The following is a 27,090-nucleotide window of genomic DNA, read 5'->3' on the forward strand; positions in this document are numbered from 1 at the left end:
ATACAACTATTGAGAAAAGTCAAGGAAAAGGAATGGGAGCTAAACATTTGAAAGAACAAAAAGGAATTGGTTCTTACTTCATGCCAAGAACAGGACCTGGTAACCAACCTACTATCAAAAGTGTTCTTCAAAGCAAAGAAGCTATAGAGAAATGTGACCTCACTATATCCAAGTGGATGATTGATTCGTGTATTCCTTTTAATGCTGTAAATTCTGTGTATTATCAACAAAGTATAGATGTCATAGCTAGTATGAGCCCTGGCTATAAAGGATCGAACTTTCATAGTCTTCGTGGTTATTTATTGGCTAAAAATGTTGAGGAGGTTCAGAAGTATGTTGAAAGCTATCGTTCAACGTGGAAAATGACTGGTTGCACAATTATGGCTGATGGTTGGACAGATCAATGTAAAAGAACTCTTATTAACTTTTTAGTTTATTGTCCAAAAGGATCAGTATTCTTAAAATCAGTAGATGCTTCAGATGAATCAAAAAGTGCTGACATGTTATACAAGTTATTTCGAGATGTTGTGTTATTTGTAGGTTCAGAATATGTGGTCCATATGGTGACGGACAATGCTGCAAACTATGTTGCCGCTGGTAGGTTATTGGAGCGAGAGTTTCAAACATTATTTTGGTCTCCATGTGCAGCTCATTGCATTAATCTAATGTTTCATGATATTGGTAAGCTTGATGAAGTTAGTAATGTCGTATCTCAAGCATCAAAAATAACAAAATACATATACAACCATTGCTACCCATTGCATTTGATGAGGAAGTTTACTGGAAGAAAGGAAATACTCCGACCCGCTCCTACTCGTTTTGCTACTAACTTTATTGCTCTACAAAGCATATTGGCTCAAAAGGATCCATTAAGAGCAATGGTGACATCTAGAGAATGGGCTTTATCAGCATATGCAAAGGAAAGTAAAGGAAAACGATTTGTTGATGAAGTACTTGATTCTATGTTTTGGAAATAGTGCTCTACTATTGTGCAACTTACTGAGCCTCTCGTTCGTGTTCTAAGGATTGTTGATAGTGATGAAAAGCCTTCGATGGGCTACTTGTATGAAGCTATTCATGTGGCAAAAAGTGAGATGGAGCGCAGATTTCAAAGAATGAAGAATAGAGTGGCTTCTTATTTGCAAATTATTCAGAATCGATGGGATAGTCAATTGCGTAAAAATCTTCATGCCGCTGGCTATTGGTTGAACCCTTCTTTCCAATACAATAATCCTGATATGGAAAATCATAAACAAACTATATCAGGACTTTTAGATGTAATCGAGAGATATGCTTATGGTCAACCTGATTTAAGAAGCAAATTGACCTGTGAAATGAGATTATTTAGGCAAGCACATGGTGACTTTGGACGTTTATCAGCACTAGCAGATCGTCATAAAATGGGTCCTGATAAATTTTTATTCTCATGTTATGTACTTTGTTATGTTATATAATTCAAATTTTAGTTTATGTAACATATGTCTATTTTATTTTCTTTTTGTTTTGGGACAGATGAATGGTGGATGTGTTATGGTAGTAGTGTACCAAATCTACAAACACTTGCAATTCGAGTACTAAGTCAAACATGTAGTTCGTCAGGTTGTGAGAGAAATTGGAGTATGTTTGAACATATTCATTCTAAAAAGAGAAATAGACTTGAGCACCGAAGACTTAATGATCTTGTTTATGTGCACTACAATTTACGATTGCAACAACGGTAATGTTATTTAAATAAATCATTTCATCCTTCCGTGTTTTTTTTTTTTCATTTTAAGATTTTGCTTCCTTTTACTAGAATTATATTTTGATTAATTATAAATTGGATAATAAACTTAGTTTAGGAATTATTTCAAAAGTCGAAATTATGATCCTATCGACTTCGAACGGTTTGGCGTTTATGGCAATTGGGTATTAGAGGAGGAGCCACCGAATATGGTAGATGATGAGTTGGAGACATTTCGTCGTGATTTGAGTGCACGCTCTATACAAAATGATAAAAACGATGGTAATTGTTTGATTGATGCTATTACTTTTTTTTGTCTTTTTATTAAAGTATATATGATGTAACGTTGAAATTTAAAACTATTTTCAGATGAATTACATTTTGATGATCTTGATCTTGATTGTGATGGAAATGACGACAATGGAAATGATACAAACAACGAAAATGAGGATTTTAGTATGACTGAGACTCCATCATTGGTGCAAGGCGAAGGAATTGAAGAATTTATGTCCAAGACCCCAACATGGATGCGCTCTAACTCTTCTTAATTGAGAAAATATTGACTAACTTCAAATAATTTATTTTGTTAACATGTTCTTTATCCACGTTTAACTTTTAGTTGATGGTTTTACTTTTGCAAGAATATTTTTAAAGCATATGAAGCTATCTTGTTAAACCTTGCCATATGAAGTAGTTTTTTTTTTTTTAATCATTGATTTTAGTTTTTATTGTTTAAAGTCCATATTTGACTATATATGATCCACAATTTGTGAAATTGGAATACAAATAGATATTTAATTAACAAAATAATATGAGGTTAATTTAGGTATTAGTAGAAAATGGGAAAAAAAAAATTTATTCAATGGAAATAGGCAATAATATTTTTAATAGGAATTGACCCACCGGTTGAAACGCCGGGTCACCGGTTAAACCACTGACCCATTGACCCACTGCATTGTCCGGGTCGATGTCCGGGTCGAGTTTGATAACTATGGATATATGTATATAATAATTTACATGATGATTTACATATTGATGATGCGATAAGAAAAGATTAAGTCGGTGTTTTTCGTCAACCAAATAGAAAACTTTCCAACCCTTTTTTGACATCTGTATGTAAAATTATTATGTAGCTCCATTATGTACAAATAACATCATTCCAAAAAAAATAATTATTCCTCTCATTGATATGAGGAATAACAGGTGCCAAACAGGGGCCATATCACTATTCATCTTTATAAATTTGTCAAATCAATGATACTTCATAAAACTTCAGTTTGGTAAATATTTTAATCTAGATTTTAGTGTAAGTCAAAATCAACAACAATCTTGCTACAGCGACAAAGTCAATGATTGACGCAATGACAGAATGATTACGTGTTAATACATAATTGGATCGTTAAAAAAAAAAAAATCCCAACACCCAACCTATCCTGTCATTTACCTTGGTCAAGGAGTATTATTCAAATCAACAATTAACTTTTACCTTGGCCAAGGACCCACAACTTTTCAACTTAACATTTTAAATTTTTTTTTATCAAAATTTACTAAAAATTAGTTTTTTATTCTCATCAAACAAGGGCTAAATGAACTATAATACTGTGTTAATTTGGCATTCAGTTAGCAAATTTATAAATAGTTTGTAAAGAGAAACACTAGTGAGCTCTATGAAATGTATGGATAATGAAGAATAATAATTATGAACGTGTGATTAGCATTATTATTTGACTTTGGTTGAATTTATATACGATTTATAAATAAATGTATATCTAAACATAGGCTTAAGTTTACAAGTCTATTTAAATCTCTCTTGTTCCAGTTTCATTTTGTCGATATTATATATTTATTATTGCGCGCAACATTAATCGAGTGGGATTTGAAGGCACCACGAAATCTTGATTTTACAAGGGACTTATCGATTAAAAATATATGGATCATATTAAAGAAAACAATTGTTCGGTACATAGATCAAAAATGATATGTAAAAATTGTTCACTTGAAAAAAAAAAAGAAAAAGAAAAGAAAAGAAAAGAAAAGGGTTGAGTTATCTAACTTCTTATAAAAAGGGGAATAAGATGTTACTGTAGATGGAACAGTAAATTAATCCGAAAATACTGTACAAGAGAAGAAAATAACATCATTTTTTGTACCTTTTTTTTATTGGTTTCTGCTAATACCATATCGTTCCATTTTTTCACTCCTACGATCATTCCTATGCTCTTCTTCTGACTTGATGGAGGCGAAAGAAAACCGTCGAGATAATCAAAAAATAACTACACCGCCTTTTCTTCATCCTTCTGCGATTTGGGTCGACACTCCTTCATGTGGGCACTCCTAAAGCATCCGTTGAATTATTGTTTGCTGGAATTGTTCACCACTTCTTGCTTTTATGGTGGCTTGACTTGTGCATTCACCAGTGGTAAATGATTCTATTCTCCATTCATTTATTTATTTCATGTCTTCTTTTATAAAAAAATTGCTAATTGAGATAGAGGTTTTATGGTTTTCTTCTTTAAGTTTATTCTTCAATCGTATCAACCCATTTACTATTATCTTGTACCCATCATTCGGTGCCGTATCGGTTCAATCAAAGAAATTGCAAGCCTTACACATTCCATAGGATCGGTCTCTGTCCATGAAGTCTTCACATGTCCCAAATGCCCACAATAATGATAGTACAAGAATGACTAATTAAGAAGGGGTGAATTGGTTTTTGAAACTTTTTCGAAAATTAATCTTTTATCATACAAGTTAAGAACAAAGAGATCAATCAAATAATAAACATAAATAAAATAATGATAAGTAAAGAGAAGAGAGTGTACAAACGATATAATTATGAAGTTTCGATCCAAACCAATGATCTATATTGATTGACTTATGGTGCAATCAAAACCCTTACAACTCTTTCGATAACTTACAAAAAGGAGCACCAATTCTTATATACTATTGAACTTTTACGATGAAACTTCGAATGAGAGATACATTATTGACACATAAAATACTTTTGCAATCACCAGGTTAAAATATGGATTTATTGTGTGGTGTTAAAATTTTTTTAAATAATCATAATAAATTTTCTTATTATGCTAATAAAATTACAATAATTTTTTTTTTCAAATAGCATAAAAAATCAATTTTATCTTCAACAAAAAAACACATTTAAAAATTAGCAATTTCATAACCACTTTTTTTTTAAATCCCCGAAAATACAATTATGAAAAAGGAAACAATATTGAATTACAAAAACCAATATCTGCCGTATTAAAAACAATATGTGCAGTAAATACGGTATGATACAAATGCGAGATGTTGCAAATACGGTATACTGTAATACGGTATGATGCAAATATGGTATGTTGTAAATACGGTATGTTGCATATACGATATGTTGCAAATACGGTATAATGCAAATACAATATGCTGTAACTACGGTAAGCTATAAATACTGATTGCTGCAGATATGGTATACGTAAATACGATTGGCACCGTTTGCAGCCTACTTACTGTATTTGCAGGCAACTTACCGTATTTACAGCTTATCGCATATGCTGCCTAACATATTTGCAGCTTACCGTATATATGCTACCTATCATATTTGCAACTTACCGTATATACTCATTTTTGTACTTACAAATATCGAGAATGCAGAGCACCGTACATTCACTTTCCAAACTGAATGTCAGAAAAAATTCCAAATGTTTATCTTTTCGACATAAGTATAAAATAAATATTAAAATATATGAAAGACAAACTATAAATGCATATGAATATGCAAGTTGATTTATAAGTTTGTGCTCAATCTTCAATTTTTCAATATTGAATTAGAAATATAATCTTTACATTCATCTCAATCATATCAACATTATCAAAAAATACAGATAAAATAGTTTGTATATTTCTTATTCAAATATGAAATATACAAGCATATTTTTTTTTAGAAAGCACAATATTGTTGCAATTGTAAAAATTATTTGTAATTATTTTCTTATATCATGAAAAATATTTTTAGATATCGTTTCAAAAACCTTCCCAAAAACTAAAATTCATACGCTAATAAAAATAGGATAAATACAAAATTCGTGCAACGTACGTGATAGTGACTAGTTTATAAAGTGCACACATCCAAGTTGACATGATTTGATTTATGAGAAAATTGTTTTTTTTTTTAAATTATTCAACCCCGTTTGATTCTCGTTTTGGGGGTAAAGAATTTATTTTGAATAATAAATTAATGAAGAATATGCTGTTAAAAATTAAAATTTATGTGTAATATTATTTTATTAAAAAATATGTGATTGAAAATGAATTTTCAAATAAATGGAACTCAAACAAGGGCTCAATAACGTGTTACCACGGGACACAATGCATACAGTAATAATCGAGGAAAAAAAAAAAGGCAAAAAGTTTCAGCCATACGGCCAAATCGGCAAATCCGTTGACTTGGCACCTCGGTCTACACTGCAGACGAGAAATCAAGTCTTCATCATTGATCATTCACCCACCGTTGATGGTGGTGGTTCTCTTATTCTCTCTTCTCATTCAACACCTAAATTTTCATTACCCACGAAACCCTCTCAATTTCATTACCCATAAATTAAATCTGTAGTTTTATCTCTATAATCTGTATGTAAAGAAATGGACGAACACCTTCAAGCAGTTTTAGCCGCCATGGCCAGTTTCTTTTTGGTGACTTTAATTCTATTCATTATCTTGGTAATTTGTAAAAGCGGCTCAAACCGACACCGTGTTGACAGCTCTATTTCCCGGGACCGTACCCGTAATCGGGGCCAAACAAGGAGCATAACAGTTCCCAAAACAGAGCTCTCCTCAACATCAGTAAGTGAAAGCGCGACTTTTGACCCGGATTTAAACCGGATATCCATGCAGGAACTCATCCACGCGACACGTAACTTCTCGCCGGATCTTATCATTGGGGACGGTAGCTTCGGCCTCGTGTACAAGGCCCGACTCAACTCCGGCACGGTCGTTGCCGTTAAAAAACTGGACGCGGATGCTTTTCAGGGCTACAGGGAGTTTCGGGCCGAAATGGAAACTTTAGGAAAGATCCTTCACCCGAATATAGTTAAGATACTCGGATACTGTGCAACGGGTAAGGATCGGGTCTTGATTTACGAGTTTATTGAGAAGGGGAATCTCGACCAATGGCTTTACGACTCGTCATCATCGTCGGCGGACGACGGCTATGATGTTGAAACAAGGTTGCCTTTATCTTGGGATACGAGAATCAAAATCATTAGGGGAGTGGCCGAGGGGCTTGCTTTTATGCACATTTCGGATACACCAATAATTCACAGAGACATTAAGGCCAGCAATGTTTTATTGGACGAGAATTTCGAGGCACATATTGCCGATTTCGGATTGGCTAGGCGTATCGAGCAGTCCCACTCTCACGTTTCCACTCAAGTAGCCGGAACGATGGGGTACATGCCGCCGGAGTACTTCCACGGCACAATTGCGACCGTGATGGGAGATGTCTATAGCTTTGGCGTACTAATGTTGGAAATTATCACGGGGAGGCGGCCTAGTTTTCCGTTTCCAGGAGAGGATGGAAAAGAAGTTCGGTTGATGGAGTGGATAAATAAGATGGCCAAGCAAGATCTATATATGGAAATGGTGGATGCTAGCATTTCAAAAGATGGACTAAAGGAAAGCACGGTAAAGGAGATTTTCCAAATTGGTTTAAAATGTACTAATGAGAATTTCAAGTTTAGGCCTACTATGAAAGAAGTTGGCAAGGATTTGGATAAGATTTTGGCGTCGAACTGAATGTCGAGGTGGTTAATCATATGCAAGTTATTAAGGTAATCGCAAAAGCGTAATACTTTAACTGCATACCATGTAGCTGCTACTATTTTGATAACGTTGGAGGTGTGTAGTGCAATTTCTTGAATTATAGTATGAACACTGTCTGCTTTGTTCCACTTGCTGTATTTGTACACTATTTTGGAAACAACGGTTGGTTATTTATTTGTGTGGGAAACAGGGTATCTTTATCGCGGATACTGAATATTGGGAATTTGAACATAAAATAGATAAGAGTTGATAAAAAATGAAACCAATATCAAAAGCCTTTATTGATTCTTAACCATTACAAGTAAATTCAATAGAAAATCAGAACTTTCAAGCTTCCTTCCAGAAAATCAAATAGCATATGAGTTGAATTTAAATCAGAAGGATTTTTAGATGAAAAGTTTATTAAGTTTAGACAAAGGAATAAGCGCTACCAAGAATGAACCAACTAAGTCTAGCTCTGTTGCCCAATTTTGCTCTTTTGCAATAAAATCTTGACATTTCACTATAATTTTGAGGTGTCAAAATACCTCAAAATTATAGAGTCGACACCTCAAGGATTGTAGTGATGTTCACTGAAATTTTGACACTTCATAATTGTAGTGACTGGCCAACAAGATTTTATCGAGACGATAGCATATTTGGACACGAATTGACTACAGAAGTCAAAATGACTAGCTTTACAATATTTCTAAAAAGTCGAGAACCAAAAAGTTCACCAAACTTAATTTTCGTGGCATCAAATGATCCAGAAACGAAAAGAAAAAAGAGGATTGCTGCATATAACATGTTTACCAGAGAAGGTGAAGTTAAAGCTTTCATTTTATGCTGGATTACTTGTTTGAAGAACTTATTTTTCAAATAATTAAATTTGAGTTCTCAGCTTAACATGTATTCTTTGTTTCCTGTTTGACAATGCACTTGAATGCAGCCTGTGGCACTGAAATAGATCGAGTATTCTGGTGCTTTGACAAAGAAAAAGTATGCAATATGCAAGAAAAGAATAGTAATGTATTTTTAATTTGTACATTAAGAAAGTATTCAATCATGGTCAGTACTTAATTATCAATCTTGGCATTATCTGTTGAATCACAATGATTTTATATAAATAATTAAAGGAAAAACATGGCAGCAAAAAAGAAAGCAAAAATTAAGTTGAATAATGCGTAAAGATATCTCAGTTTAATCGTTCCACAGTTCTTAATTATCAACTGCATGTAGTTTCAATAGGCTTTTCTTTTCCACACTTCGAAATTCTCTGGTGGAAACCGACCTTTGGACTTGATCCAATCTATACATGTGATCATAGTTTTTGTTGTAGTTGGTTGCGCGGTTTCTGATATTGGGCAGTGGAGGATGGTTCTGGATATTCTTGGCAGCACTAGGATGATATTCAGTTACCGAAGAAGATAAATGGGGCGGGGTCCCTTCTTTCTCTGATGGCTTTACACTTGAGGTACTGTTAGTCGTGCTGCTCCCCGGTTCCAGGCTAAAGACTGATATATCCGCACTTGTCTGTGCCTCCTGAAAGGTATCACAATAGATTTTGATAAGATTTTCATCTTTTAATGATGCTCACCGATTCTTGGGCTACTGACTCTGAGTGAAGTCATAACAAGGTAGGGTGTACTCAGAATTCTTGAGGTTTTCCTACTAAAGAACGGCCTTAATATCTAACAATTTTGCATTCACAGATCACAATTGTTAATCATTCGTGCTCGAGTGAGAGTGACTTCATGAAAATGTCAACTCAAAATCTAAGAATGACTTCATCTTGTCGTAAAAGTTTTTCTGGGTTTGATGTTTTAAACTCAATTAATTAGTTCAGCATAAATTGTTCGACTTTCTTCATAAGTAAATGATATATATACCTGTTTGGAAACATTCACATCTTCTTTCTGCTTCTCAGCATCAAGATTTTTCTTCCTCCACTCTCTACGCGAGCGTTGCCTCAATTTAGAAGTTCTGTGCCTGTATAAAAGTGATCAGTATTAGACTATTGAATAGTATAATAGACAAACAATAAGTTTCTTTAACACTTTCGAGTTTTATCTAATCGACCTTATCAAACTTGTCATTAGTTTGATAGAAGGGCCAATGCTATATCCTGGTGTTCCTTTCAGCATATTTATCGGAGGGTCGCAGAATTAATACTAGCAAAATCTTTTTTGATAAATATGAAAAAGATATTTAGTTTCACGGACCTTGCTACTTGTACATCCCAATTGACATAAATTATGACGGATGAAATTTTCAGGAACATTTCAGCTTTTTTTTATATATTTATTTATTTATTTTTAATTCCCACAAACTCCATATCAGCAAGAGAAATTTCATCAGTCATCATTTCTGTCAAAGAAAGTGTACAGGTAGCTTAATTCTTACTTTCGCTTTTCAAATGTCTGATCTTGGTCGTCATCCTCGATGTAAATTACAGGTAAACCAGAAATGTCACATGGTAAAGGGCTTGTATGGAAAAACTGCAATCAGAAAATTATGCATCAGACTAGAATGAAAAATTAGAAATGATGTTTCATATGAATTGTTTTGGGCATTTAAGGTTCCTAAATGTGTCTTGAAGTCCCAAAGTACGCAAACATGTAGAGAATGTTATTTAGTAAGTATTAGGATAATAGTGTAACATAAAATATGGATTCAGCATTCAGATTTTCTCACTTCATGTCGGAGAGCAGACGCTGCACTGCCACGAAATGCAGGATCGAGAGCGAGAAGAATGCTTAAAAGGCCCAAAGAAGATGCCGGAAAGTTCCTGAACGTTTCTCGAAGACAAGACTTAAATGTCTGTGGAGGCTTGAGGGCAGTTGACAGCTTGAGTCTTTTGTAATAATCATCCGGAGGAGTGCCGCAGAGTTTGAAAATTTTATGGGTTTGTTCAACCTGAAAACATTAAAGGATCGAATGCTAAAATATAAGCCATCTTGACGAAATATTTTGAAGAAATGAACTAAGATTTTGTTTGGTATAGTAGATTGGATAGTACTTGATATTACCTCCGTTCGACCAGGCATAATCGGCCTCCCAGCAAACATCTCGGCCATGAGACATCCAGCGCTCCAAAGATCGATACCAACCCCATAATCCGTAGCACCTAACAGTAGTTCGGGTGCTCTGTACCAGAGTGTCACAACACGAGTAGTGAGGGGACGCTTTTTCTCGGGATTGTAAAAATTTGCAAGTCCAAAATCCGCGATTTTCAGCATCCCGTTTCTATCAATTAGTAAATTCGACCCCTTAATGTCTCGGTGCAAAATTCCCCTTTCATGGCAATGCTGCAGGCCTGAAAGCAGTTGTTGCATGTAACACTTAACCTGAATGCGTCAATGCTTTTAATCAGCAAGCAAAATTGTGTTACATTCCAATTAATGATGAAACTGAATGAACTTGGAAAAAAAAAAAAGATAACTTTCGACCTGCGGTTCTGTGAGCCTTTCATCTGGTCGAGATAGAATTCTGGCTAAATCCGACTGCATATAATCAAAAACCAAATAAAGACTATACTGCATTCTTGAAGTGGCCAATCCTTGGAGCTTAACAATATTTGGATGATCCAATTTTAGTAAGATCATTATTTCTCGGGCCATGAATTTCACGCTCTCCGGTTCTGATGTGTCAAAACGGACTTTCTTCAAAGCAACAATCTTACCGGTATCCTTATCTCGAGCTTTATATACATTGCTATATGTTCCTTGTCCTACCTACAATGCCAAAATATTACCAGGCCTATCAAAAGAAATCAAAATCTGAAATTTATAAAAATTGTAATCTGACTTCCAGGAACTAAATCTAGACTGGTACGATTGAACAAGACTGGATGATATTAGAGAATAGAAAAGTTAAATTTTATTCTTTTGTACTGTCTAGTTGTGCCTAATATTGCACCGAACATGCTAAGAAGGCTAACCTTGTCAATCTTCACATAAGATTCAGCACTTTTTGAGACTATATTTCTCAAAACCTCTTTGGGAATATTATCAGTTAACCACTTAGGCCAACCATCCACAAGCTCATCTTCTCCAGCCTTCTTTATTTGATCAGTCTTTCGAGTAATATTATCATTCACACCACCACTACTACTCTTTCTACTTTCATCTATAGTCGTCGTCATCTTCCCTTCTCGAGCCCGTTCGTTACCTAAATTTGACTTCCCATTACTAACATAATTTCCTTTTCCATTCCTTGCCTCAGGTCTCAAAACTCGACCTGGTTCCTTATTGGAAAACCTTTGACCTGTCGATCTTCTCGCTTTAACATATCCATTTTCCAACTTCAACTTGGCTAATCCTCGAGGAGGAGAATCCATGGACGGCTTCGTCTGAGCACAACCCATATATCGAAAAAAGTGCTATCCCGGGTTGAAGAACTTGAACTTTTCGAATAATGCTGAGTTTTCGAATGATAGAGGGATAGTATCAATCCATTTGATGTATGACACATTCAATATATTATCATTGAACAAGAAAAAGAAATAAGAAAAATATGACATGTGTTAGATGAGGAAATAACAAGTGTTTTAGGCCGAAGATCAAGAAAATAATAGCCGGCAGGCCGGCAAGAATTTTTGGAATATTATTATCTGTTCTTTTCAAATGATTTTCAGACATTTGAAAGTTCTTAAACTTAGCTTATTCTGTTGAATTTAAACCAAAAAATAAAAAATAAAATGCATCATTAAACATGGCTGTTCTAATTGGCTTTTCGATCATTTTTTTCCCTCATGATCTTCGTCTTCTTCTTCTTGTTTCTTCTTCATACAACCTACAAAAAGAATGAAACTACAAGAAAGCTAGCCTGCTACATATGTGTAATGCAAATTAGGGTATTGTCTGTCCGAAATTCTGGGAATATGCTAAAACAATTGAAAATATACTAGTTGAGGTACAAAAATGTTGGAAACGTTCAAACAAAATCTCACTCAACTAACCCTGGATAAATATTAAGCCCCATTTGATTTAGATAAAAATCAAAATTTAATAGACTATTTTAAAAATTTATGAAACATGTTTAAAAAGTTGATAAAAAATTGTAGATTACATGAAATGTGTGATTAAAGTTAATTGTCGACTTCAATTAAATTTTTATTAATTTGTTTGGCGGAATCAAACGGGTCTAAATAATATTTTATAAGGGGATTGAAAAATACGTTAACATTTTCAGATGGAACCACGAATTCCAAAACAATTGGCAAAGCTAGGTTCTAAACCCATGTGCATAGAATGAATTCCTTATTGCAAGTGAATGAAGGTGTAGACCCTAGTTAGTCACAATGGCCAAATGTTCAGCAGTTGGTTTTCAAATGCGCGCGTAAAATGCTGGCTCGTGCATACACATATAATGGATTGTGGAATTCTTTTTCCTTCACTAATATTTAGGATGTGTAAGTAATTGACTCGTTTTTTTCTCTAAACTCATCATTTATAATAAAATTTTAAACATGAATTATGCTACAAGTATTTGTAAAAATAGTATAAAAGCATGTGCTCGTCTAGAGATGGTCCTTGCACGGGGTGCAAGCCCATTTAATTAAAAAAAGAGAACGTGAAAATTACACCAAGCCATACTTTAAATATTTAATATTCTAAAATCATGTTGAAAGTTTGACATTTCAAAAATCCGATGTTTTATATTTAAATATTAAATATTATAATACAAATTTTATCATAAACCCTAATTAATTTATATCTCATTCCTCCTCTCCACTCTCTCTCTTCTCACTCGTCTCTCTCTCCACTCTCAACTATTGCCTTTCTATTCTCATCCTATGTTTTATATTTAAATATTAAATAGTATAATATAAATTTTATCACAAACCCTAATTAATTATATCTCATTCCTCCTCTCCACTCTCTCTCTTCTCACCCGTCTCTCTCTCTCCACTCTCAATTGTCGCCTTTCTATTCTCAGCAACCTTTCGACGGCACATCACTGACGACAAACAGTTGCGATGACGAAGTTAGTAGTGTTGGTGGTGGCGTGGCGATGGTGGCTCTTCTCACCCATCTCCCTCTTCACTCTCAGTCGCCCCCTCTCTACTCTCAACAACCTTCCGACGACAAAATAGTTGCAACCACTCTTTGGGCCGCTGCGACGACAAACAGTTGCAACGAATCGGTAGAGACACTTTTTTTGGGGTGATTGGGCTGCCGACGACATACAACTGCTTAGGGTTTAGGTGTGTTTTCTGTTGGTAATTATTGGTTGATGATGGCTGAGGCGATGGTGGTGGTTTTGAAACTATGGTTTATACTATTTTGGTTACTTTTGTGGTTCACTATTGGTTGTTATAGTTTTGATTATGGATATGTGGTTTTTCGATTGGTGGTGAAGGTCGTTTTTTGGTTTTTTTGGTTGATGATGGCTGAGGCGATGGTAGTGGTGGCGGTGGCAATGGCGGTGGTGGTATATGGTGCGATGATGATGGTAGTGGTGGTGTACGGTGCGACGATGGTGATGGTGTGCAGTTCATTTTTTCTCTTCAAATTTTCTGTTGCATTAACGGTGGTGCATTGGAGGTAGTTGTAGTAGTGGTGCAGTTGTGGTACAAGTGGTTGATGGTGGAGAGGCATTGGTTTTGTTTGTTAAAGTGGTGGTGGTGGTAGCTTCCACATTTTGGAGGTAGCAGGGCGATAATAGTGATAATGATGGTGATTATGGAGGTCATGGAGGTGGTCTTAAGTGGGATGAAATTGGGTTGGATGCTTGTGACTAATTATTTGGTTGATTGTGACTAATAATTGGTTCATTTGTAATATATGACTTAAAAATTGTGATTATGACTCAAAATTGATAAGTTGTGACAAAAAAATTAATTGTGACCAATTAATTTAATAATTTGCAATAATCAAATGAGTTGTGATCAATAAAAGTTTTGATTCTGTGACTAATGAATAATCTGTGACCTATAAAATTTTAATTTAAAACCGAAAAATAATGTTACATATAAAATTTTTGATTTGTGATCGAAAAATAAGTTGTGATCAATAATTTATTAAGTTGTGACTAAAATTAATCCGTGACTAATTAAATTTTTTTATTTGTGACCGATGATCTGACACGACCCGTCCCGAATCACCCTAATGGACTTGAAACGTGACGTGCGCCAATAATAGATGCTGACTAGATGTTAAATCTATCAGGGGCTGACTATGAGTTAATAAAAAAATGCAACAAAATCAAATGCTTGTGTAAGACATAATGCGATGGGCCCAAATTATTTACTTTGTGCTTCATTAAAATGAGTTATAACATTCAACATGTCGTGTGGCTCTCATTCCGAAATCATTAGACTCTTCCAGCTAAAAAGAATCGATTTCCACTTGTAGGAAAATCACGGAAAAATATATGAGTTGATAGTTCAGTGACTGAAGAAGTTCGAAAATAATCATACTTTTTCATTTTTACATTTTTATCGAAAATCGAGTTTATATCATTGATAACTTGCAAGATAACATCATATAATTATAGCTAAAACGTGAGACATTCACATAACGTGGTAAAATATCATCTCAAATCATGATATGAATATAAGCTGATAACCATGCTATAATCTCATCACATCAGTTGTATTGAAAAATCCACCAAAAATGTATTCTCTGACTAAAATCTGTAATCTACCCCTCGAGTTAAGAACTTTCGCCACGGGCCTTTGACCCCTCCGTGAACAAAAGTCAATCTCAAAGACCTCTCATAATCAATTTTAGAACACGGTCAAAGCCCCTCCGTGTACGAAAGTCGGTCTCAAAGACCTCTCATAATCAATTCTAGAACACGATCAAAGCCCCTCAGTGAACTGTATGTACAGGGTCGAGACCCCTTCATCTCCGGTCCAAGACCTCTCAGCGTAGTATAGAACACGGCCAAGGCCTCTCAGTGAATTAGAAGAAATATATAATCACAGGTACTTTTCTGGTCGATCTCAAAATCATACCTCATATTCTAATTCACAATGTACCTATACAATCTTTAAAATCCGCATGTATCATAATAAAAGATATTTCCATAATAACCATATAATTCAAACACATAATTACATATAATTGTACATACTTTAACAATATATTTAATTTATAAATACTTTAAAAATATATATATTTTTCCACTCACTGTACTATGTTCGCAAAATCAACCTGTAAGCAGTTCTAATGTCAGTATCGTCGTCTGAAATACGATATAATTTTTAAATAAACAATTAATTATTTTAAATAATTTTAATAATTAAATAGGCTATACCCAAACTTAATCATTTTACGTTTAAACAATTTCTAAAGTTTTTTTAATCATTAAAACTAGTTTTTCTTTCATCTTACTCAATTTCATAGTTTATTATACTTAACCCCTTCAATAAAATTGAATTTAGGCTAACAATCTAACAAGTATAAAATCAAACATAATTTAACAATAAGTAATTGTTTACTTACCTTTCAAAATTGAGGAATTCAAGTCTAATAGTGTAGACCACTTATTTTTTAACAACATAGGCGAACTTTCCTTTTTCTTTTTTTTTCCTTTGTCTTCTCTTTTTTTTTTTCTCCTCTTTCTTCTCTCTTTCTCCCAATCCATTCTCTCTCTCCATGTGGAATGTGCAAAATGGATTTAGATCCAAAATTGAATTCCTATAAAACAATTCAACCCACCGCCTAACTACTTTATTATTATTTTATTGTTTTGTGGCTTTTTTTTTTCTCCCGTCCTAGCTTGACTCGTTTGACTAAAGTTTTTGTTTTAACCATTTTAAGTAATTATATTATTTTATTATTTTAACTTGGTTATTACATGATCAAACTTTGAAGTACAAAATTTTTGAATTGTGATCGTAAAATAATTTGTAAAATAACATTTTCGATTTGTGATCGAAAAATAATAAGTGACTAATTAAATTATTAATTTATGACCAAATTGTATAGATCTGTGATCTATATATATTTAATTAATAAATAAATAAATTTTAATAAAAATCTTATTTTTGAAATTTGAAATTTGTTTTCTTAATTTTAAAATGTATGATACTTAAACTCTTACTTATGAAATTTTCCCAAAGAGAATTCTATGTATCAATGCAGTGCACACGCGCGCTCACACACACAAAAACTCTTACTTTTTTTAACCACAGATTTTTGGGACACGCACACTTAAACTCTTACTTTTTTTTTAACCACACATTATTGGGCCGGATCCATGCTGTTACCAACTCATAGACCATACAAAGCCCACAATATAATTTATGTGGCAAAAAAAATAAAAAAAAAATACTATTTAAAGATGACATGATAATATTAATAAAGTCAATTTTACAATCTTGATCAACTCATTTATCCTAACCTAACAGATTTTAGTGAGCCCGCTCTCGATTTTTCCAATTCTAAATTTCAAAATCCATCCACTATTACACATTACTCCTATTCTATATCCATTTCAAATTCTTCTTCATATTGCTTGTCGGCCAGATTAGAGCTGTAGCAAATACAATTACTCACAAAGAGATACAAATATATACAATGAAAAGACTATAGAAGTTGAAGGAAAGCGACAAGACATGGAAAGAATATTTTATTAGTTACGTGTATTTCGCAAAATGAATTATTATTGATTCGTGCATAATAATGTTTACCTTGATTTTGATAAATTAAATTTGCCTGGGATAGTTTTGTTTCGCGCGGGTAGTCGTTAACAATTAAAAAAGGGATCAGACGATTGTATAAGGAACAGATCTCTTGGGACAAAGTCCCAAAAATGGGTGTTTTATTGGTAATTATTTACAATTGGAATTTAAACAGAATGCCTTCAAGGGGCGCAAGCACACGAGTACTAAAAGAAATGTTTAAGTTTAAACTAAGAAATTGAAATTTCATATTCTCTGTTTGAGAGTGTTTGATTCGGGGTCTTTCTTCTCTATGTCTTCTCTTCCTTTTATATTCCTTTGTGATAATTTCTTCATGACAACCGTTTGAAAACTGCTTGATTGTTGTATAACTACCCACTTTCTTTATAGTGGCTAACTTGTAAGGGAACTGTCGTTCCTAACTGTTGCCATTACTCTTTGTCGTTCAACAGCCTTCAACTGGGCTCCTTAATTCGTAGAATGTGATAAGACCACTCAATAACTGCTATTCTGGATAATTATAATGTTTTATATTTGCTAAGATCCTGGACGATTTGAAGGTTTGGGTGAAAACGTGGTCATCGCTCTGGACGACCGTAAGGTATGCTATTTGCTTGGATTCTGGGCGTCTTTCAAGTTTGGCCGATGATGTTACCGTGTTCGTGGGCTTCCACCGTATTCATCAATAATTCTATTTGGATCTTTATCTTGGATTCCCAATTGGGCTTCACTTTTTGGGTTATTTGATTTGAGCTGCACTTTTAGTGTATCAACAATTACCCCCCCATATGGCAGAATTTATACTAATCATTATTCTTTGTCATATTCACTTTGTATTTTCCAGCAATATTTGAAATTCTCAAGAATTTCAATCATTATTTTCTTCTACAATCTGAAAAAGTGCGATGTCACAAACCCTTATAAACCAAAAGGACACGCCATTTCATTGCACCACTCGACCACGTCTATATTTCGCGCTTCTTCCTCACTATTTTGTTCATCTTCTTGCTTCTCTGCTACGTTTCCAAGGTAAACCTTGTCAAAACTGTACTTTGTTTCCAATGGCGACTTCACAAACTCAATCTGATGATTCCTTTAGTTTCGAAGATTTTCAGAAACTCCTTACTAGGCCATATGTAAATCCAAACTTCCTTACACAAGTTAGTGCTGACCTCAATAAATTCTACTTGGGTCCATCAATCAATAATGCCGAAGCCGTCGGACAAGTGACGGTGGGCCAGCTGTTCCCTTGCACTCAAGGTCCTCCGTTCCTGAACTCTCTGCCATTGAGGTCGATTCGTGAAAAAAGTATTCGCACTTGGCCCAAAGCTGATGTTATTTTTCGTCGATGACATGCACATCTTGTGAATCATGGCCCCACTAAGGCGATTTTTGATCGTGTTAGGATTTCAAATTTATTAGAAATTACTCTTCAACCCCCAATTTTTGACCCAGTGCTTTTTCCTATTACTTTGAGTTTTTGGTCTTCTGAGTGTAACACTTTTGTTTTCCCTCTTGGTCCCATGTCTATTACTCTAAGGGAAGTTGGAGCCCTAATAAATCTTCCTCCTTTGGGCGATACCATCTTTCCTGGTATTTTGATTTCCAGTGTTGCCCCGAAATTTGACAAGAAACTTACTGACTCCTATTCAAGCCTGCAAAACTCTTATAATCACTCAAGCGCTGAACCTTCCCATGCTGAGCGTGTGGCCTTCCTTCAGATTTGGCTTTGTAAATATATTCTTTGCGTGCCAAGTATGAAACATTCCATGAGCTACTTACCCATAACGCATGAATTGGCGCGTGGTAGGCCTTTGAACTTATGTTCTTTCTTTCTAGCCGCCCTTTATAGAGGCATGTCTTTCCTTCAGTTTCAACTGAAGAATGGTGCATCTCCCACTGGCAGTGGCCCCCTTTGGTTCACTCAGTTGTGATTGAGAGCATATTTTCCACCACTTGGTGCTCCATCCATTTCCAGTCGTTTTGCTAGCTGCTATGGGCTAGCCATTGATCCACTGACCCCTGTATATATGTCCAGTAGGGACATTTATTCATTCTTTTATTCCTTAAATTCGATTCCTTCTTTCTTTCCTTTTCCTGCTCATTTGACCCCAGATTATGTGCAACCTCCATCCACTCTAGACAGTGCGAGTGCCTCTCTGCTTGTTTGGGTTCAATTTTTGATTGGGAGGGAATTGTTCCATGATATCTTAACTAGAACCAATGCCAAAGTTGGGGTTGAAATATATGCTCCCTAATTTTTTGGGTTTGCATTTATTGTGGAAATTCAATTTTCTCTACGATTAATACTTTCTCTAGAAGGGAAAAAAAAAAGATAGTAAAATCTCATAATTTACGATCAATTCATTCAATATTTCCTTTTTTAGAGGACAATTTTCACATTTAAATTTTGTGTTAGATATACTAATACCTCTTGGGGTTATCCTGCACATGGAAGCAGAAGTAGAAAAAGGAATAAATATAGTGATAATTTGTCGCCAACTTGGTTTTGGCCAAACTTGGCCTGTCCCTCCTTGTTACTCTAAAAATTTGACAGACCGTTTTCACACCATTAATAGGACAGAGGCACAAGTTATAGATGCTCGCAAACTTCTTTTGACGAGCAAGTTTTCATTAGCCCCTTTCAATCCTAACTGTGCTGTCCAACCTCTTTTTGAACAACTTTGCCCATCAGTAAACCATCGATTGTTTGCAACTGATGCTAATCGTGCCTTCCATTTACTGGACCAGTTAGGCACTCCCTCTACTTTCCCTGTTTTGGTCACCCCTGTGTCCATTAGGAATCCTTCTTCCCCTGCTCGTGCTAAACATTCTATCCATCCATCTGCTTCTCTACCTGCCAAGGCTAATGCAGCTAAAAGTGCCTTAAGCCGCAAAATGCCAGCTTCAACATCTCCCACTTTGTAGGATGATGATGCTCCTCTCATCCTTAGGAGAAAGGTAATTGAATTTGTTTATTCCCAAACATACTTTTCTATGTATTAATGGTTTACCTGAATTTCTCAGAAAAGCTCAGTCTCTCCTTCGAAGGTCTTGGTTTTGGCAGCTCCTGTTCCATCATCTTCTGCTGAAGCTGCTTCGTTCAAGTCAGCTGATGAAGGGATTATGCTTAAAGAGAAACCTTTAGTCCCGGAACCTTCATCACAACCAATAGAAGGGTGACCTTCTTCCCAGGGCGCTGACCCCCCCAAACGTAGAACCAGAAGGTAATACATATTTTGATGTTTTACTTTTACTTGCGCTACTGGTTTCTGATTCGTTGCTTCTTGAATTATGCAGAAACTCCCATGGGCTTGCCCGTTGTGGCAGCTTCTTCTCACCCAGATAAGGGTAAGTCCCCACAGGTGGTGGAGTCAACTGATGATAGGCCTGGACTCCCCAAGATTGCTGATGAGGTAACCTTTTGCTTCACTTTCATTTTCGCTTCGTTTATTGTAGTGAAAGTCCTCATTGTTGGCATCTTTCTTTACAGGATACTGATGACATTGTGCGTTCCATCCAGGACTTGTTTACTTCCTGGGGGCAAGTCAAGACGTCTCACCCTACTCCAGCCAGTCATCCTTCTACTTCTTCAGAGGAAAATATGAAGCTTCTCAAGCAGTCGGTATTTGAGTACGTGTCTTTCATGGACATGGATATCGGCCAGGCTAGTGCTACAAAACATAAGGATAAGCTTGAGCTATTGAGTGTGAAATTTGTGCAAGCACTTACACTGCCGTCGCTCAATGTTTCTACTGACTTTAAAGCGACGTTGAAGGTTGTTCACTCTGACATCCTCTCCTTGCTAGCCAAAAATGTTGAACTGAAGGTCAGGAGTACTCAATACCTTCGTGCTGCATCTGAAAGAGAGTCTTTGCTTCTAGAGATTAACAAAGCCGAGGATGAATTAAAAGAAATCTCTTCTGACATTATGATCAAAGACTCTCTGATGACAAGTTTGGCTACAGAGATGAAGGAGCTTCAAGCAAAAATGGACGGCTGTAGAGCGAGAATGACTGCTAAAAAGCGTAATGCTTCCCAAGGAATTGAACAAATCAGGTCTTTGGTTGAGCAGTACAAAAAAGTTGGAAGTTGATGACGATTTTGTAGCTGAATTAAACGTCGCTTCTTCTCAGCAGAGCGAAGATTGGGGAAGACTCGGGAAAGAATTCGTTTGGCCTGGGGTGAATTGTAATTAAGACATCTAATGCCTTTTTTGTAACTTCGTACTCATTGCCATTGCTAATTTTGAATGTAACAGTAGTTATTGTCGTTAATGAACGACTATTTTGACTACTTGTGTGCTCATTGACGTTGTCCTTAATCGTCAACCCTCCAAGCATTTAACTGCTTTATGCTAAGATTCATGTACATTCTTTCTTGGTATTTCTGTCTCTTTTCCCAAGACTTTGGGCCACTTGACTCCAATTACTAGGCATGAATGTGGTCGTTCATATTCTGTCTCTTTACCTTCACGCCCCTATAAATGCACCTATATTTCTCACTTTTCATTTTCATTTCTATTCTTTTCTTCAAAAACTAATTTGCTACCATCATTTGACATTTCAACAATCGATCCAAAATTTTCATCTTCCATAGAAATGGATCATTTGATCCGCCCATTTTGCTATATGTTTTGATGTCACCTTTGGTATGGGAGATATAGGAAATATTCTTCGGCCAGTGAAGTTCTTCCCATTGTCTCCATGTTCTTTACAAGGAGTTCAATGATGGAAGGCAATTTTTGAGGATGCCTGTCAAGCCACCTTGCTTACTGAGAGTTCTTCTCAGTCTCCTTGCCTGTTATTGCAGCAATGCGATTAGGTAGGCGATGTGAGGGTGCTTTTCTTCCCTTTTGCTTGCTGAGAGTGCTTCTCGGCCTCTCTGCCTACCTTTGCAGCAGTGCGATCAGGATGGCAATCAAGGGCAGTTCACCCTATTACTTGGCGATCGATCGAGAGATTAGTTTGCTTTCGATTGTAGTTTATAGAGCATTTAGTATTTTGTATCTCGCAATTTGTAATGAATGTTTCATAGTAAAGGAATTTATTTGAACGTATTTCGTTCTGGCCCTTTTTATATATGATTGTTCAACGCGATTTGATTACATTTTTATTTGTTCACTTTCCCATAAGAAAGGAACATATTTTTTTAAATATTTGCCATTAATGAACCTCATGTGCTTGGTGTCATTTAAATCTTTCAAATGATAGGCTTCATTAGGTAACACACTATTTACTTTATATGACCCTTCCCAATTGGGCGACCACTTGCCATATTTTGGATCCTTGTTATCCAAAGGGAGTATTGTTTTCCAAACCAATTCACCTAGGTTAAATAACTTGACTATAACTTTTTTATTATAAAACTTAGTCATCCTTTGTTTTTGAACTTGCAATCTATCTAGAACGTTAAACTTTAATTCGTCCAACGCCAATAAGTTTTGAACTAGTGATTCGGTATACTCATCATCACTTAACTTACGTTGCAAACACACTCTGATCGATTGTACGTTGATTTTCATAGGCAAAACGGCCTCCTGTCCATAAGTAAGTTGGAAAGAAGTAATTTTAGTACTTGACCGAGGCGACGTCCTATAAACCCATAAGGCCTTGTTTAGACATTCGTGCCAATTTTTGGCATTTTCATTTATCATTTTCCTTATGATATTTTTTAGAATCTTATTAGAAGATTATGCTTGTCCGTTGGATTGAGCGTAATACGGTGTGGAGTTTACTACTTTAACTCCAAACTCACTCAAGAATTTATTCACTTGATCTCCATTTAAAGAAGTTCTGTGATCTACCATCAAAATTTGTGAAATCTCAAATCTATAAATAATATGATCACGGATAAATTCTATGACACTCTTTTGGGTGATTTCTTTTAAATGTATTGCTTCTACCCACTTAGTGAAAAATCAGTTGCAATTATAACAAAAGTATGTTACTTGGACGATGGGGGATAAATCTTCCCTATTAGGTCTATCGCCCAACCCTTGAACGGCCAATGTTTGATAATAGGTGCCATCTCTCGTGCTAGCGCCCTTGTATTGGACCATGCTTTTGGCATGCTAGACAACTCTTTGCATATTGAACACATGATTCTCCCATCTTGGGCCAAAATATTCATTCATAATAATTAACCATCTCATCCTTTGGCCAGTTTGATGAGCTCCACATATCCCTTCGTACACCTCAACTATGATTGTCCTAACTTCTTGCAAACTTACACATTTTAGCAATATACCATCAGAGCGTTTCTTAAACAACTCTTCATCTATCAGTGTATAGTTTAGCAAACGCAATTTCATTTTCTACTATCTCCTTTATTAGGTTCTTTAAGGAACATTTTAATCTCTGCCCTCCAATCTATTGCATCTCCATCTTGTATGCAATGAATTTCAATCCTTCTCGCCCTTTTTTAGACTACGGGCAATATTACTCCATATTCATAAGTAGATTTCCAATTTAAAATCTTTGAATACCCTGAGGCCATCTGGGCCAACTCATTTGCTACGTCATTATATATCCTATTAACACATTAAAGCTCTACTTGGTCGAATTCTTCCAACATCTCTTGGGCGATTTCATATTGACTTATAATGGAATCATTTTGGCACTTAAAATCACCAATCAATTGGTGAATTACCAATTGAGAATCGCCTCTAATGATCACATTCTTTACTTCCATATCTATCATTAATTTTAGGCCCACGATTAAGGCTTCATATTTGGTTTGATTGTTGGTGCACATCCTATCCAAAGTGAATGCGAACTTGTAACAAATCCCTAAAGGATTTATCAATACTACTCATACTCCTGCACCTTTAGAGGTCTTTGACCCATCGAAATACAAAACCCAAAGTTTTAATTCGAATGAATTGATTTTTAATTCAATTTCTTCACACATGTCAAGGCATGGATGATCGGCCAGAAAGTTAGCCAAAGCCTGATTTTTTATTGCCTTTTGGGATATGTATTGTATTTCGAATTCTAATAATGCTAACGTCCAAAGGCCTACCCTTTGGTGTAAAATAGGGCGAGAGAACATATACTTAATCAAATTTACTTTAGAAATCAAATAAACGGTTACGGGCTGTAAATAAGCCCTTAATTTCGTACACGTGAAATTTAATGCAAGACATAATTTTTCAATGGCAGAGTAATTACATTCACATTTTGTTAACCGTCTACTCAAGTAGTAAATCGTCATTTCTTCACCAAATTGGTTTTCTTGCGCGGCCATTCCAGCTATTGATTCTTGTTCAGCCGATACATACACTTTCATTGGCCGTCCTTGGATTGGTGACACCAATACTGGTGGACTTGATAAATATGTCTTTAGGTTTTCAAAAACCTTTTGATGATCTTCTTTCCAGACGAATTCGTCTTGATTTTTCAACTTTAAAAGCGGCGAAAAAGTTTTAGTTGGCCCTCTTGATCGAGCATCTGGCTGACGAATATTGGGCGATCTTCTCCTTCATTGCCAATATTCACTTTAATCAGAGGGTCATGTGCTTGAGCGTATCCAGGCTTGGTGATCTTCATTACTTCATCGTCCAATTCCCTTATAGACATTTCTTCTTCTAAACAATCCACCTCGTTGACTTCTCGGCCAATATTTTGTTCCAACTCGAATACTGTCAATTTGTCTCTCAATGCTTCCAAGGCTGCTTCTTCTTTCGTCTTGTCTTTACATTCTTTATTGAAAGCCATTAATTTGACTTTGAAAACCTGAACATCGGCCATTTGCCTTTGTTGCTTACAACTCATTTAACTCCTTGATTACTCTTTTGCCAATTACAGGCTCTTCTAGGGCCACTATGTTTGGCCTCATTTGACTGAACATTTCAGTGAGTGTATCTACCGAAAACGGCTCTTCACTCTGTGCAACAATTTGAGTTTCTTCTCCATCTTGAACTATTTTGACAGGTCCATAATTTCCTTCATACATGAACATTTCCACTGAGTTTGCTTCTGCGACAAAAGGCCTATGATCGACCTACACCACTTCTGCTTCACTCTTATCATTCCAAAAAATCAGGCATTGATGGAGCGATGAGGGTATACAGCGACTTCCGTGTATCCAATCTCTTCCTAATAACACATTGTAACTAGTAGGACCATCTATTACAAAGAAGACTGTGGTCCTAGTAGTTGTCTCTATAGTTATGTCCAATGACATAACCCATTTAGCTGAAGTTGCTCCTCCATTGAAACTTGTAAGGATGACTTCCGTTGGAATCATATCACTTTCTGTCTTTGTAAATTTCCTCATCATCCTAGATGGAATGGTGTTTATAGCTACTCCATTATCAACAAGTACTTTTGCCACAGGTATGCCGTTAACTAAAGCTTTAACGTACGATGACCTCAAGTGTTTAGTTAATTTCATGGCTGGTCTCTTAAAAATAACCTTTTCGACAGCATCTATTTCCACTTCCTGTTTGTCCTCTGTCGAGTTATCCTTTTGTGATAAGTCAACGTGTAGTATGTCGCACTGAACTTTTGTTTCCTGAATTTCCTTTTTACTATTTTCTAATGCTTTTTCTTCGGTTACCTAACCTGTGGGAAGAGACATTATTCTTGGAGGTGATCCATACTTTTCAGAGTGAGGAAATCTTTTTTTCCTTTTGGGCGTCCCATACAGCAAGTAATAATCGAAAGAACACCCAGACGGTTTCCCCAACAAGTCCACTTCACGAACCCCCTCTCGATGTAGTTGCTTCAATAGAGTATTGTGCGATACCCCTCTCTTTCTTCTTTCTGCTTCCGTATCAATTTCCTCTTCGATGTTCGTCATACCATTATCCCCTTCATCATCGTAGGCCCCTCTAGAAGTTTGTCCTTCTTCACATTCCAGCACACATGCTTCTTCTTCGTTATCCTCCCTTTCTTTTTCTTCTTTCTCTTTGTTCTTGAACTCATTGGCTAGTAAGTAATTATTAGCCATGATAGGAGGTAACGTACCGAACTGAATAGTAAGGAGCTGATCTGGATCTTCCCTACCTCTTCTGTCTAGCTCAAACTTCGATCTCCCAAAAAAAGTTTCTGGCAATTCTTCCATTCATTCACCTGTACCAGTCTCTTCACTGTCTTTGAGAACATTTTGATTGGCTACCTCGAGTAGTTTAGGCGCTTTAGGACGTGGCATTCTCTGTTGTTACCTCATCATTCGTCCATAGTTCCGTTGAAAACGCCTTTGTTGGTTTCTAATCATCTCGTTGAAGGGTATCACCTTTCCTGCGTTATAGTGGAACGAATGTCATACATTTGGTTGGAGAGGTTGTGGCCTGAATGTTCTCCAATTATTTACTGGCCTGAACTGCTTCTCAAAAGGCGGTCCCCTATAGAATGATGTACCTCGCCCTTTACCAGGCTGAGCGTTTGGGAAAAAATTAGGGCGATGGTGATGCTGCCATATCCCTGGTTTCTCTGTATTTGCACTCACTTCTCTTTTGCATCTTGCACACAGGACGTCTTTATCCTTTTTGGGCTCCTTCCCTTTCATACGTTCAAAGACACTGGGATGTGGCCCAGGGTCCTCTTCCTCGTCATCTATAACCAACTTGAATTTTGGCAACTTGTTTTTGAAACCAGTCGTCACCATGTTCACCCCAAGTGGCTATGGAAAAGGGTTTTCATCCACTGCCATTTTCTTCTTGTCTTCGAACGTAATTCGTCCTGATTCAATGACATCCTGTAATACATGACGAAAAACCAAACAATTGTCAGTCAAATGTGACCATGCATTATGCCACTTACAATATTTTTTACCCTTAACTTGTTTAGGGTTTGGCAATTTATGTTTATCGCTCAACTTTATCCGTTTATCCTTATATAGTTTATCAAATATAAGGTTAGCTTTGTTTACATCGAACAAGAACGTTCTAGCCTTTTTGTTTTCATCTTTTATAGGCTCATCCTTGCCCGATGAT

At 35.8% G+C, this 27,090-nt stretch overlaps 3 protein-coding genes across 4 annotated transcripts; 2 read left to right on the top strand and 1 right to left on the bottom strand.

Annotated features, from left to right (window-relative positions):
- Positions 1 to 32: 32 nt before the first annotated feature.
- On the top strand, positions 33 to 977 carry LOC111409377. Its single transcript, XM_023039432.1, has one exon. It carries the CDS (start codon positions 33 to 35, stop codon positions 975 to 977), a length of 945 nt encoding a protein of 314 aa, XP_022895200.1.
- Positions 978 to 6,138: 5,161 nt separating this feature from the next.
- LOC111408764 (phytosulfokine receptor 2) lies at positions 6,139 to 9,418 on the top strand. 2 transcript variants are annotated; one of them, XM_023038533.1, is made up of 2 exons: positions 6,139 to 7,545; positions 8,844 to 9,418. In XM_023038533.1, the coding sequence occupies exon 1, from the start codon at positions 6,359 to 6,361 to the stop codon at positions 7,508 to 7,510; it is 1,152 nt and encodes a 383-aa protein (XP_022894301.1). In that variant the 5' UTR covers positions 6,139 to 6,358; the 3' UTR covers positions 7,511 to 7,545; positions 8,844 to 9,418. The 2 variants fall into 2 exon arrangements, with proteins under 2 accessions (XP_022894301.1, XP_022894300.1); XM_023038532.1 differs by having other exon boundaries at positions 8,856 to 9,418.
- Positions 9,419 to 9,501: 83 nt separating this feature from the next.
- On the bottom strand, positions 9,502 to 11,882 carry LOC111409378 (probable serine/threonine-protein kinase At1g54610). Its single transcript, XM_023039433.1, has 5 exons — positions 11,457 to 11,882; positions 10,966 to 11,250; positions 10,546 to 10,863; positions 10,211 to 10,432; positions 9,502 to 10,014 (listed from the first exon to the last, which is right to left on the bottom strand). The coding sequence occupies exons 1-5, from the start codon at positions 11,880 to 11,882 to the stop codon at positions 9,916 to 9,918; spliced, it is 1,350 nt and encodes a 449-aa protein (XP_022895201.1). The 3' UTR covers positions 9,502 to 9,915.
- Between the last annotated feature and the right edge of the window lie 15,208 nt (positions 11,883 to 27,090).

The sequence above is a fragment of the Olea europaea genome, chromosome 14 (assembly GCF_002742605.1).
Source record: "Olea europaea var. sylvestris chromosome 14, O_europaea_v1, whole genome shotgun sequence".
NCBI classification, from domain to species: Eukaryota; Viridiplantae; Streptophyta; class Magnoliopsida; order Lamiales; family Oleaceae; genus Olea; species Olea europaea.

Coding starts and splice junctions, on each gene's coding strand:
- LOC111409377 (XM_023039432.1), top strand. CDS start 33: ATGGGAGCTAAACATTTGAAAGAACAAAAAGGAATTGGTTCTTACTTC.
- LOC111408764 (XM_023038533.1), top strand. CDS start 6,359: ATGGACGAACACCTTCAAGCAGTTTTAGCCGCCATGGCCAGTTTCTTT.
- LOC111409378 (XM_023039433.1), bottom strand. CDS start 11,882: ATGGGTTGTGCTCAGACGAAGCCGTCCATGGATTCTCCTCCTCGAGGA. Junction 10,864..10,965: donor AAAGGCTCACAGAACCGCAG/GTCGAAAGTTAT, acceptor TGACGCATTCAG/GTTAAGTGTTACATGCAACA. Junction 10,433..10,545: donor TTATGCCTGGTCGAACGGAG/GTAATATCAAGT, acceptor TAATGTTTTCAG/GTTGAACAAACCCATAAAAT.